Genomic DNA, 14101 nt, shown 5'->3' on the forward strand with positions numbered 1-14101 from the left:
ATAACACGCACTGCTTGATGCAAATTATCACCGGTATAAAACCTGCTAAAAAACGAACATTAATGCCGATGATTTAGCAAAGGAAGAGCTGCATCGTACCACTCATGCTGTCCAGAGCGTCAGAGCCCCAGTCTCCCCGAACGATGGAGGAGAGGATGTTGTCGAAGTTGTGGATGTCCTTAGAGGAAACCAGCCGGTCTCTGAACAGCCTCCTGGCCTCATAAGCAACCACTTCCAAGACGCTGTCTGTTAAATTAGATTGAGCTGAAATGGAGCAGAATACGCAAACAAATAGGTTAACATTAGAGATAGTTTCACATTTCATTACTGTGGCTTTGCCTGAACCGCCAAATGGCATGAATTATTGGGGTAAGAATAAATTACAATGAGCCCTGACAAACTGGGTTTCTGATGCAGCTGGACAATACATCAAGCAAACGTCCCTCTCAGTTACAAAGGAAACAGACATTCACACTTGGAATCTGATATAAAGATTTGGAGACATAATTAGGGCTGACCTAAAAAATATACATTTTATCACCACTACTACTAACATAGAGTAGATTCCTCTTATGCGACTAAAACATGCCTGATAAACCAGAAAAACAGATTTTTAGCAGGGTGACACTAGTGTTTGTCAAGCTCTGATATTTGCAGGATCTCTGTGGACCGGGCTTGGATTCTATGGCCGCCTTCAGCACCCATTAGGTCGGTATTTGACGTGTCTGAGGGCCATGTGTACCACATTAGGCTTTGTTGTTTGAGAATGTCCAAATCAGTTATTGTAAGGCTCCCAGCTGTCTCTTTCTCAGAGCAGGACGCCACTGCAGGGAGGGCTTCTGGCAGGTGTGCGTAGGTGGGGGTGACCAGTTTGAAAAATGCTTCGGTAGATGGCAGCTTTCAATGTAATATTCATATATACACACCAGGCTCTAGGTGTTCCCAACAGAACGTTATGTCATAGCAAGATGATTCTGCGTTTCAAAATTGCTGTCAAAGGTCATATTATAATGGCTGCCTTGTGCACTCTTGACACCAAGGTTATAAAAGTGTACAAAATTGGCATTAGAGGCATGTAACGCCATACTTAGCGAAGACACATGCACAACGAAAACCGGCAGAAAAACGAAAAGGGTTTATACATACCAAAGAGAAGGTAAGCAGCAAGGCAGGGAAACAGGAGGAAGAACCAAAGTTAGTGGAAGAATTGATGAGCATAAGGAAAGGAGAATTGTGTCTATTGGCACATTTCATTAAAATAAATGACTGGACTCTCTATCACAGCAGGAACACCTTCTGCAGGGAGGAAAACGAGTGACAGACTGAGAGCAAAGGGAAGACAAGATGAAAGAGTTACAGCAAGACAAGTGACGGGAGAGAACTGAACAGAGAAGAGGAGAGAGAATGAAAAAAAATTAAAGAAGGGTGAAACTGGAGAGCACAAACAAAAAAAAACTAAGCCATATGGAGATCTTATTTATCATTACAAATGATATACGGATGCTTCAACTTACAAGGCAAAATACTTTTTTCTGTAATAACTTTAAGGACTTCACAGAGGACAGTGAGTTTAACTTTATTGGTTGCAATAACGTAAGATAAATAACATAAATAGTCCCTTCACAGAACATTGATTAACGATTTTTGCATACAGTCTAAAGAGAAAGTATAGAAAATTAACTTTTCTTAACAAAAATGCTTTTTTGTTTTTTTAACCACAATTATTTCAACATGTGTACATGTGTACTGTGACCCTGCAAACTAATCCTAACCCTCCAAAGTGTTTACTACATGAACAAAAAAAACATCAAACTTCAATTTGCTAAATTCAAATTTGGGAATTTTTCACTTACAGATAATGAAAACCTGACATTTGAGATTAAAATATTACATCTGACCAATGCAGAACATTTTCAAAACAACAATATGGACATAAGCATAGGTATGTCAAATACCTGCTTAAATGTTATTTTTCAAAAAGATACTTTTAATCTGAGAAATGAGTCTCACCAGAATGCATGTTCTAATTTATCGAACATGACCAAACATGAAAAGCATTATGTGTGGCGATAAACAAACGCTGCCAATCCCTTTGAACACATCATCTCCACTGCGAGACATGGTGGCGGCGCCATCATACTATGGGAATGCTTTTCTTACAATTAAATTTAGAGCTGTATTGTGACATGTTGCAAACGATAAATGTCTGTGTGCCATGCCCGTTATTGCAGAATCTTGCACATTGTGTACAATAGTGTTGGGATACGATTCCAAGATGACAAGAGATTAAACATTAAAACGCTGCAATATGCCTCGCCATGATGAAGATATTCTTGCAAAGCATTATTCTGTTGTTGAGGAGTGTAGCTTTGTCTGGTAAAGTGAGTGCAAGTGGTTATTATGATCTTTGGATATGAAGGGGAGCAACTTTAGCTTCAAACCACATTCTTGTTTAGCATCTTATTAGAGGCTGACAGAGTCTGATTACAACAGGCTGGCAGACTACACCCACTCTAAAAGCAGTAAAGAAGCCCCCCAATGCTTTAAATTTTTAAATCTGTCGCATCTTTTTGGTTACTTGGCAAAAAAAGAAAAAGAAACTGTGAGTAAGTGGCAGACAAGATAGGAAGGATTCTGAGAGTGCATCAAATGGGTAGCCGTTAGGAGCAAATAACATTGAAGTTGGAATCTGCTTCAGTTGGATCGTAGTATCAACATTACACTAAAATGCTATTTAAAGGTTTTTAGTGATGAGACAGCGTTTGATCCTCTGTGGTTGATAAATCAAAAATATTTAGATTTGGATGATTGAGGAACTGGGAAATTTGACACTGAACCCAATGTTGTTATTACACCTTTATTTATTCAAGTTTTTTAAAAAAAGGAGCATTTCTAGCACTTTTCTGCAATTAGGATCATGTTGAACTTAGACAAGCATAAAAAGTTAAATGTGTGGGCAAAGTCACCCCTGGACGAAATTATTGCACTCTGATAACAGAGTGTGTAAAACAAAGTTTATGATTTAAGAAATTTTCACTCTATTTATGTAAGGAAAAATAGGGAGTTTTTTACATAATGCTATAATCTATTGTCTTTTTTAGATGTATCATCACACCCCTTGAATTCAATAAGCATTTGGATGCTCTTTCTGTGTGGATCAGAGCTGGAAAAAGTCACTTGATGTGTTACATTCACTGTTACATCACTAAGAAGATGTCTGTCCTGCTGCTGCCCTCTACCATTGTCTTTCCTTCTTAGGTGAATGTCTTGATTCTGTTTTTTGTCTTACAGGATCTCTCTTCTTCATGTATGTATTAAGGTAAGGTAAGTTTATTCATATAGCACTTTTCAGTAACGACGAATCAAAGTGCTGTGAATCGTCGTGTTACGTAAATTGTGGGATTGCTGCCATTGACTTGGTCTTTCATTTTTATTTAATTTTCAATGTATAAAAAATGCCTTAACAAGCGCTCTGGTCTTCGTCTATTTTCCTTTCCTGTGCTCTCCCCTACATCTGATCCTGGTAGACGGCTGTGCACAGCTAGTCTGATTCTGCTAGAGAATATTTCTGTTCAAAGAGAGTAATTTCACTCCACTGGCATCACATGCTTTTTAGGACGAGCAGTTGCTTCAAAACGTAACAACCCAAAAATAATTGCTTGGGCTTCCTTACACTGAAAGTAATTTTTTTGTCATTTTTTAATAGACTTGCATTATATAATGAACTAAATTTGTAATGTATCAGACATTTCTCTACTACAACTTTATGTATAAAGTGTCTTGCAATAGTATCGCTCATGAATATTTTAAAAAATAGTTTACAGTTCTACAGATCATCCCAAAAAGCGTTTTAAGCTTTAAAACAATTACATTAACCACAATCATTTCCAAGTACATAAATGCATTCCAATGACCAGATTTAAATGTAAGTGAGATTTTACTGTTGACTGAAGTTACCTGCAGTCAGGTCATATCGCAGTAAGCTGAGAACCCATTCTGTGAGGACACAAGGCGTGAACAGGTAGTGACTGTGGTCATCAACTGTAAACTTTAATTTGACCTACAGGGACAGACAAAAAGAAAATATGATAAAATAAATATAACTAAAACAGACCTTGACAACAGGAATTGACAAACGTCTTTTTTGCCAATAGAAAAGGCACGGCAAGTTTATTTATATAGCACTTTTCAGTAACAAGACGATTCAAAGTGCTGTAGTATAGGGATCCTTTGCCAGGATTGCATCCACGTGAGTAGACATTTATATTACATTTGTAAAATACAGAAGTAACTGATTGTCGGCTATTTCTTTACATCTTGACCAACTATGGTGGATAAAATTTAAATGAGGTTATGTCGGGGTTTTGTGGTATGTATTTGTAGCATTTACATAAAAAGGGGATATGCTTTTACAGATAACTAAGAAAATGATCAAGAGATTCAAAGCCATATTTGTTTGTAAGACATGAAGGAGCTCGTGGAGGGCTACCTTTCGGCATAAATATTGAGTGATTAAACGAGTTCTTTCAAGGGAAACCATATCAAAAGTATATCTAATTCCGTCTGTATCTAAAGGAAACACAAATATGGACTTGAAGAAACACCCCCTGAAAACCTATACCTGTTCATAGACTTGCACAAGAGATCCTGCCAGCTGGTGTGTTTTTCCTGTGCTCGCCCAGGCGGCTTGGTTCCCCAGGCTATGATGGAGAATCGGTTGAAGGTAAGCTGAGTAGATGGTCTGCAGCTGCTCTCTGTCTGGATAGCTGAAAGCAAAGTCAAGAAATGTGAAATTAATGAAAGAATTAGAACAGAAAGTTATAAAGAGGATTATGGAAGCATGTGATTTGACTGATCTTAGGTTTTTCTAGTAAGTAGCTCCGTACTTACTCCACGGTGCAGATGCGGACAATCGAGGAGAAACGGGAGGTGAGTGAATGGGTGCCGACCGCACCTCCTGTTGACATGGAGGCCACTACCTGAATGTTCTCCAGGCTCACCCACTCCAGATTTTCATCATAAAAGCCCTTATACGTCAAAACCTGGATCAAAATTGAAGTTATAAAGAGATGTCAGAGTAAGGTGCTGTCAGACTGGAAAATAATTTGCGATCGTGTATCATCTTCACCTATCCAAAAAAGGTTAAAAAAACAAAACAACTGGACTTCTACTCTGAAGCTGAAGACGGTTTGCTTCCCATCCAGGAATGTCCGGAGTTCCAAGCTTTATAGACCTGCTGGCGATGCCTTTTTAGATCTTAGATTTGCATGTAAATTCACCTGGAACTGATCACACCTCTCAATGGAGAGTCATTAGGCCATTGTGAAACATCTTCAGAAACATGTTCAGCTTCAGAGTAGAAGTCCAGTTGTTTTATTGTTTAACCTTTTTTGGGTTGATCATGACCTGGATGACTGAAAATCTTCACTAACATATCATTTTCACCTGTTGCAGGAAGGCTATGAGGTTACTGGTCCCCCATTTGTCTGGTTTGGGCAGGTTGATGTCCTTTAAGTAAAGGACAAGGTTCTCACAGTCCTTCGGCCTGAACACCCGGCCCGTGTTTGAGCTGAGCAACAGGCATGTCTGGCTGAGCTTCTGGAGGACGTGGCGAGAGGAGGTCTGGGCGCTGCAGTGAACCACGGCAACTTGTGTGGAACGCAGCCCACCAAAGGCGTAGCGCAGGAGCATGCTAGATGGTAAACAATAAATAAAACGGGGTGAAAGAAAACATAAGAGGCGCTCAGATTTGTTTAAATAAAAAGCCTATTTTAACGCAGCTCAGTATGAGTTATGTTTGGATTGTGTCAGAACTGTGAGCAAGAATGAGAAGGAATGCGTCTGTGCTGCTTTTAATAAAAAGAGTCTCTTTGGATCTTAGGACAATGTTTGTAATAACGGACCCAAAGGGAAAGATACATATTTTATGAGGATGAGACAATATCTGGCAAGTGGCTGTGTGTGTGTGTGCCGGTGGATTGAATTTTGCTCTCATATTGTTTGCAACTAAATTAGTTGTTATTTTGTGAGAGGAATAAGCTGACAAGCCCAGTGACCCAGCTGGCACAGTGACCTTTTAGCAAGAAAGGGGGAAAAAAAATAACAGACTGAACTTAAGTGTAAAAGACAAACTGAGAATGACCATTGTTCTTTGAGTGCCTGGTGAGGGATGCAATTATTTCTAACGAAACAACTCCTGGTGTAGACGCGCACACCCGAGGCACATTAAACACACACAGATTGCATCCTTATTCGGAGCTGTCACCGCCTTCACAAGAAAGGTCAGGCTTTGCATAAAGGTTGTTTTGATTTCATGGCTGATTGTGTGATTCTGTCCAATTTTACCACCTCTGTCTTTAAAGCATAATGAATCATTCTCCACTGTGTTTTTCTTAACCTTCTTCTTCCAAGAAGAACAACATAAGCAAACAGGGTAGTGACAACTGCCCCTATCCTGTTTGCTTTAACTCAGATATGGTATAAAATCTTGAAGAAAAAGTTTGATACGCTTATTTTCAATCACATAGGAGTAAGTTAAATGAACTTAGACGTTGGCTAAGAACTGTTCATGCTGTTTTGCTGGTACTGGTTAAACGTGTGTTTAAGTATTTATCACACTAGAACTTTTCCCATTTAGTCTCAGCAAATGATTTTGAAGTGAGGAGAAAAAAAATCCACAATTTATTATTGTGGCATTAGTTTGTATTCAGCCATTCTTTGAGCAGTGTAAATATATTTTTGCAGGAAGGAAATAAAACTACAAGTATCTATATGCAAAACAGTCTTCTTCATGGCTTAGGTACATTTGCACGTTAGGCGTGTATTCATATGTGTAATGCACGTGTAATTACCCCTTTCCACAGCCCTCAGGTCCAACCACCATGAAAGGCTGCCTGTGGCGGGCTGTAAGCCATGGAGAGAAACCGTGCAGGCCTCTCTGCATGCCAGGAGTCTCTATTACAGGTAACACCTGTGTGTGAAAAAACTGCTCTAAAGTGAGGTCCTCAGGACGTTGGTATGTATAAGCTGCTAGATGGCCACTGTCCGAGTCATAGAAGGTATCAAGTGGTTTTCTGGCATCTGGCGGACTTTCCCTCGCCCAGCTCAGCAACTGCAGGAGTAGAAGAGAGTAAGATTTATTCAGGGGGTTGAAACCTGCAGATTACCGCTCAAAAGAAGAAGAACTATTCTCACCTCTTTAGCAAGCTCGTTCCGTGTTTTGAGATTGAGGTTTCCTCCAACGCCCCTTAGAAGACCAACAATAAACTCTCCCCTCTCTGATACAGCATTGAGGTGGGATAAAGAATTCAATACTGTGCCCACCAGACTAGTTTCCACCACAAAGTCGTTCTGGAGTTCAGAGAAAAGACGGAATCTGAGAAATGCATGGTCCACTCAAGATACAAGTGCCTAAAAGATATCCTGCTCATTAAGATATCCTATATCCATATCTGAATCTGTCCATTGAGCTTATTGATTTGTAGAAAGTGATTAGCAGTCCAAGAATGTTAGCTATGACAACTAAACTCTTTGTCAGATATTCAGCTGTAACTGAAAAGGTCTTAAGTTTAGCTACAGGCAGAAAACACGTCTGCTGTTTCTTGGACATGCAAAGTTCAAACATTGCTAATTAACCCTCTAATAAAAGAATATCCAAAATGTGTTTTGAAGTATTCACAATCAGATATTTTGGGCTGTTTTAGAGCCAGAGGCAATATCTCACCTGTTTCAGAACCCAGTCAAGAGCTTTTTGGAAATAGTCCCCCAGCCAGCTTTCTAGGTTACTGCGACACTCCTCAGGCTGACTCCTCAACCATGACTTGACCAAAGCACCAACATCAATGTCCTCATCACTTTGAATGCATTCAGGAACATTAGGAGATATATTTAAAGGTTGACTTTATTTTCATAGCTCTTTAAACAAGCAGAAATTGCATTAAAGTGCTGCACAGCAATGACTAAACACAACCAAGACCAGTAAAATACTACTTCATAAAAAAAACAATAAAACCAAAAAGAGACACAACTGAATGCTTAAACTTTCTTTAAACACCAACTAACCTGAGAAAAATCATGCCCATCCGGGATATGGTTGCTGGCGAGGCGCAGCTCAGGTCGTGGGTCTCAAACAGGAAGTTAACATTGGGTCCAAACTGGATACGCTCTCCACTGGGCATGGTTAACAAACGGTTATCATCAAGGACAGAGTTTAGACTTTCAACCCACTCAGGGTCAATGTCTCCATCACAAACTATCCAGGAGCTCACATCTAGAAAAACAAAAGTAGTACGATAAACCTGCAATCTTCCGAATAGTATTGTGTTGTCCAAATGGAAACTGATAGGGGAGGTTTATGACTGTATCCTAGCTGTAAGACATGTTGGTAAGCAGGACATCTCATTGATCTGTGCTGCATCTTACCTTGTGGTTCTCTGACCACAGTCCTGGCACTGTGGGTGAGAACGCCATCAGCCCATTCTCTGGTGTCCATGTCTATATGTCCCAAAAGCTGCTGTCTGGGCATGGCTTTAGGATTCATTGTGTACTGTTTCACCTTCAGAGATGAGAAATATTACACCTTCATTACAGGCCTGGGAAGGTTTGATTTTTTAACTCAATTATTAAGTTTCCAATTTTCCTCAGAATAAAAAAAGGCAAACAACCAGTGTAAATCTGGATGTTTCTGAAGCATAGTATCACAAGTAAAAACATTTATTGTGTGCAACATACAAATGTTAATTTCCAGTTTTCATCCAGGTAAACACATACTGTAGGTGTATTTCAATTATTAGAATATAAACAAATAGTAACTTAATTTTAGTAATTCAACTCAAAACGTGAAACTCGTAATATTTAGATTCATTACACACAGAGTGATATACGCTATGACTTAAAGCTAGTAAAAAATAAATCAACCTTAAAAACTATTTATTATAAAGAATATTATTATTATTATTATTAACGGAGAAAGAGCAGCATAATAATTAAAAATTGAAGATGATCAATTTTCACTTACCACTTTGCCAGTCTTGTTGATAGCAGCTCTCAGCATCCTCCACAGTGTTGACTTGCCTGCTCCGCTTGGCCCCACAATCACTACACCCATCCGTTGTCTCAGCTGTTCATTCAGCTCCATCGCTTTCTTCAGCTGAAACAGTCAACAATCAGCCTCCTTGTGGTGCCTTTTTAGCTTCTCATTTTACTAAACAAAACATTCATTGTTCATTCAGTATCTATTGTATATATTCCCACACACACCTGGCTGGGTATGAGTTCTAGCTGTGCCTCCATGTAGACTTGCTTTAATGCATCCATCAGGATCTGGTCCTCCACATCGGTGAAATTAACCCCAGAGAAGACATCTCTGACCAGGGCGTCAAACCGAGAGCTGTCTGCAAATGTCAGCTTGGACATGGTGTTTAATCTCAACGCCTGCACCACCAGATTACTCTCCTGAACTGCTTGTAGACAAAAGAGACAACATCAACGCCATTAAAGGACATGTTTTACATTGTAAACTGCAAAGAAAAAAAAACAAGCCTGGCGGAGAAGAATGCAAGACACAAGGTCACAATGTTAACTTGTCAAGTGATTGTTGCTTTGCTCTTAAACGCCCCCCTGTTAAAACTGTGCTACTTATAAAAGCCTGTCATGATCCAAGCGTTTGTCAATACTTTTGTTCTCAGCTCTGAAGTCATCTGTCTTCTGTGCAATGTCGGTACATCGTTTTCGTCTTTTTGTTATTATAGCAACGCAGAGACTAACAGAAACCCTTGGAGACTCGTGGAGTGTCTGTCTGCATGTTGGACAGATAAAAAGTGAGTAGTGGACCATTGGGACTTCAAAGACAATGGAGGAAAGAAATAAAGAGCAGGGACAGGAAAATATGGGGGGAAGGACAGGGGGGACAGTACTGGGAAGTTAGAGATGAAAACGAGTGAAAGAAAAGCAACGATGACAGCTAAGTATGAGAGAGAGAGAGAGAGAGGAGGATTTTTCACGAAGATGCGCTTATTTTTAAAGCTTTCACTATGATGTTTTGTCAGTGTAAAGGTTGCATAGAAGGTTAAATAGAATTTAAAATTCTTCTTCTAACGTATAAAGCCCTTAATAATCAAGCTCCATCATATATCAGAGCTCTGATTACCCCGTATGTTCCTAACAGAGCACTTCGCTCTCAGACTGCAGGTCTGCTGGTGGTTCCTAGAGTCTCTAAAAGTAGAATGGGAGGCAGATCCTTTAGCTATCAGGCTCCTCTCCTGTGGAACCAACTCCCAATTTTGGTCCGTGAGGCAGACACCCTGTCTACTTTTAAGACTAATCCTAAAACTTTCCTTTTTGACAAAGCTTATAGTTAGAGTGGCTCATGTTACCCTGAGCTATCTCTATAGTTATACTGTGATAGGCCTAGGCTGCTGGAGGACATCAGGGTCTAATTTTCTCAATCTACTGATTTCTACTGTTCTCCAGATTTGCATTGTATTACATTGAAATGACTGTTGTCATTTCAGCTTTTAACTTTTGTTCTCTTTTTTTCTTCATAGTAGGTACACCTGGTCTGACGTTCTGTTAACTGAGACATCATCCAGAGAAGACGGCTCACCCGCTACTACCATCTAATGTAGAACAGATTACTAGATCAATGTGTGCTTCTGTGCTTTTTTGTCTCTCTTGTTGTGTCTCTGTTCTGTCTTCTGTAACCCCAGTCGGTCGAGGCAGATGACCGTTCATACTGAGCTCGGTTCTGCCGGTGGTTTTTCCTTCCCGCTAATGGGTGGTTTTTCTTTCCACTGTCGCTTTATGCTTGCTCAGTATGAGGGATTGCAGCAAAGCCATGTACAATGCAGACGACTCTCCCTGTGGCTCTACGCTTCTCCAGGAGTGAATGCTGCTTGTCGGGACTTTGATGCAATCAACTGGTTCCCTTATATAGGAAATTTTTGACCAATCTGTATAATATGATTGATTTGACTTTGTAAAGTGCCTCGAGATGACATGTTTCATGAATTGGCGCTATATAAATAAAATTGAATTGAAAATTGCTGTGTAAATGACTATTTGAATTTAAAGAATAACTAAATTGCCCTTTTAACATTCCTCTTGTTAGAAGCAGAGTGTGGTTTCCAGGAAAAGTTTTATCTACGTCCGAGATCCAAGGCAGAAAAGCGATAAAATGTAAAAGAAAATAGTCCTATAGGAAACGATAGATGGACGGACGATTTTCCAAAGGCTCTTAAAGCTGCCAGAGATTTAGAAAATGTTCCACACACGGCCTCTAATGTCAGAGTTTTAGTAATATGAACTGCTGGTGTGACAACTCGACTGTGAAAAGCTAGTCCCAGATAATCAAACCTCTGCCTTCAGGCACTAATGAAGAACAATCTGTTTAACGTCCTTCTGATAGCAAAAACTAATATTACCAGACTTGGGAGCACAATCGATCAAAATATCAATTCATGGCACTTGCAGCTATTTTTACAGTTTGTTTTTCTTGCATCCTTCATTCACCCCCAAAATCAAATATACTTTGTTTATTAGAATAACTTCAGATTCAGAAAGAAAGCATTAGTCATATCATTTGACTGTAGAAGTGGTTGCAATAATGGCTCCTCTCTTTCAGCACTTGATGGATTTACCATCATACAGCTCAACAAGACATACATTTTTTTATATATATTTTCAAACAATTCCCTTTGCTTTCGTAAAAAAAAAAATTTTCTTTAATGACAAGTGTGTTTTAGCTTGGGGATAGTAAAATATGCTCCTTGAGGCAATAGCCAAGGCTGCAACCACTTCCCTCAAAATTTCTTGTCACACTCAGACACACAGATTGGAAGGGGTAAAAATCCCTCTGAAACATAATGAAGAAAAAAAAAACTGAGCTAGAGGGGGACTTACTCTTCTCCTTGTCATGACCTCTCCTCTGTTGCTGTAGAAGACAGCCACACGCTTTAAGCACAGTCTTCAGAGCTCGCAAACCCCAGTCATAGTGCTGCTGGGGTGTCAACAACTCCCTGGATAGACAAATACAGATCTATTTTTTACAAAGTCTTAGTTGGCTTCAGTACTAGCCGCAGCACTCGGTTGGATATTTGAGGAAATTATACTAATAATGTTGACACACACTAGACACTATGATTGTAACACTTCATGAACCTTAGAAACATGTAACAATGATAACAGGAAGTTTGTGGAATAAATAAATACCTCAAAGAATTCCCCACATTTCATTTTCTTTTTTTTTACCTGGCCAGGTTAAAGATTGCGACCAGCTTACGTCCCAGTGCTTCTCCATTTTTGAAACCCTCTGAGTAGAGGATGACTTCAGCAATGAGCTCATTGTCTGGCCGGCTCATGGCCACGGGCCTAAACAGTTGCTTCAGGTTGTCTGGAAGCTTCTGCCGGCCGCCATAGCCTTTCCCAGCGGGGTTCAAAGTGATGAAAACCCCAGAGTTCGGGTCCAACTCCACCTTGATGATAACAAAATATAAAAAGTGCTTCAATTTAACAATACATTTGCTGAAATAACACAAAACATCTGTCTCAATTGCCTGATTATGAAAGAAGCAGCTAACTTAACAGAAAATGAATAAATTACTGATTAATACCAGATCTGACTAAAGGGGAAGGCAATAAAACACACTGAGTCAAAAGTAAATGGCAGATACAGTGTAAATCTTGGTTCATACAGAAATATTGCATTTAATTTTTTTTTTTGTTTTGGCCAAACAATGTTCTGCTTCTAGCGTTTTTATTTTCCTACCTCCTTCCCCAGCAGCTCGCAGGTTTTTTTGTGATGTTTCAGGGAGTCTTGGATGGCCTGAATCTGCATGGAAACTGCAGATAGCACCGCTTCCTCTAAGCGGTTGAACTCATCGAAGCAGCCCCACGCTCCACACTTTACCAACCCAACAAATATTCGTCCCATCGACTTCACATCTATACCCTGGGAAAAGGAGAGAGAAAAAGCTGTCTGTTTCCTCAATAATAGGCCAACCATCCATCCATCCTTATCCTGATAGGGCCACAGGACTGAGCAGTAAAATAATGTCTTTCCATTAATGGGCACATATAACGAATGAGCTAGCATGTATGCATTTAAGTTCCTGTGATAATAACTTTTGAATAGATATTTCCTGTCTCTATGCATACTTTAAGTGGATTTTAAAACCTTTAAAAATGCACACATTTTTTTTCAAAATTGTATACACCCAGGTTAAAATGCTAGGCTTTTCTCAAGAGAACAAAAAGAGAGCATGATAAAGCTTCTCAATACTTTTTCCAATATTAATGTGGCAAATATTCTGCACAGTTACAGTTAAAAAAATGTTTGGGATAAGAAATAAAGAAGGAGTACCTGGTTGGAGCACCTTTTGATTCAAATTCAGCATTTAGCTCTCTGCATTCTGTCAGAATAACATGACGTGACTTTAACACAATCTACCCAAATCTATCTGATAGTGAGGACGTTTCTTGTCCATAACCCAAAACCAGGCATTTTACCAGGGGTGATATCACTTTGAGAGTCATTATAGGCCACTGACATTGTAAAGACCTAATGATAATGGGAAAAATAGCACAATAATGTTCCCGCTAATAATCAAGTAGCGGGAACATTATACAGTAATAATGCTTATCTGATTTATCTCACAAAAACTGCACATGTGAGAACAAAGACCGTGTCTGTCATAACTGTCATAACCGTGACAGTTCTATCATCCAAATAAAAAAACAAGGTCCAAATAAGACACGAAATGTTTCATCCAGCTGCTTTCAAACATTTGTTAAATTCTTCCAAGTTAAATACAATCACGAGTGTTATCGGTAAACTTTTCCTGGCCGACGTATGAAGTTTCTTTGCACCTCATCACAGTTGAACACCAACACCTGGCGTCCGAAGAGCCCCCCCAGAGCTTTGACGGATTCAGTCTTGCCCGTGCCAGCAGGCCCATAGGGGTTCCCACCGAGCCCCATCTTCATGGCCTGGGTCAGAGTCAGGTAGCACTTATCGGTCAGCGGAGTGTGCACCAACTTAGCAGCATTTCCCTGGGAGAGAGGAGGGGTGAGAGAGAGGAGTAAATCACAAAGACAGAAAAATCAT

General features: G+C 39.6%; 1 protein-coding gene across 7 annotated transcripts in view; it reads right to left on the reverse strand.

Moving 5' to 3' along the window:
- The window catches only part of LOC105923379 (cytoplasmic dynein 2 heavy chain 1), a 142078-nt gene that overhangs the window by 95202 nt on the left and 32775 nt on the right, over positions 1-14101 (reverse strand). For 6 of the 7 annotated variants that reach the window (XM_036149657.1, XM_036149652.1, XM_036149656.1 and 3 more), the window contains 16 exons: positions 13864-14046; positions 12764-12946; positions 12247-12470; positions 11899-12014; positions 9259-9458; positions 9017-9148; positions 8422-8554; positions 8062-8269; positions 7724-7853; positions 7195-7350; positions 6852-7111; positions 5446-5692; positions 4891-5042; positions 4622-4766; positions 3958-4060; positions 100-264 (listed from right to left, as the gene is read on the reverse strand). In XM_036149657.1, coding sequence (XP_036005550.1) covers positions 100-264; positions 3958-4060; positions 4622-4766; positions 4891-5042; positions 5446-5692; positions 6852-7111; positions 7195-7350; positions 7724-7853; positions 8062-8269; positions 8422-8554; positions 9017-9148; positions 9259-9458; positions 11899-12014; positions 12247-12470; positions 12764-12946; positions 13864-14046 — 2737 coding nt within the window. The remainder of the gene's footprint in view (positions 1-99; positions 265-3957; positions 4061-4621; positions 4767-4890; positions 5043-5445; positions 5693-6851; positions 7112-7194; positions 7351-7723; positions 7854-8061; positions 8270-8421; positions 8555-9016; positions 9149-9258; positions 9459-11898; positions 12015-12246; positions 12471-12763; positions 12947-13863; positions 14047-14101) is intronic. The other variant, XM_036149654.1, reaches the window with a different exon arrangement.

Source organism: Fundulus heteroclitus, chromosome 18, assembly GCF_011125445.2.
Source record: "Fundulus heteroclitus isolate FHET01 chromosome 18, MU-UCD_Fhet_4.1, whole genome shotgun sequence".
Taxonomy (NCBI): Eukaryota; Metazoa; Chordata; class Actinopteri; order Cyprinodontiformes; family Fundulidae; genus Fundulus; species Fundulus heteroclitus.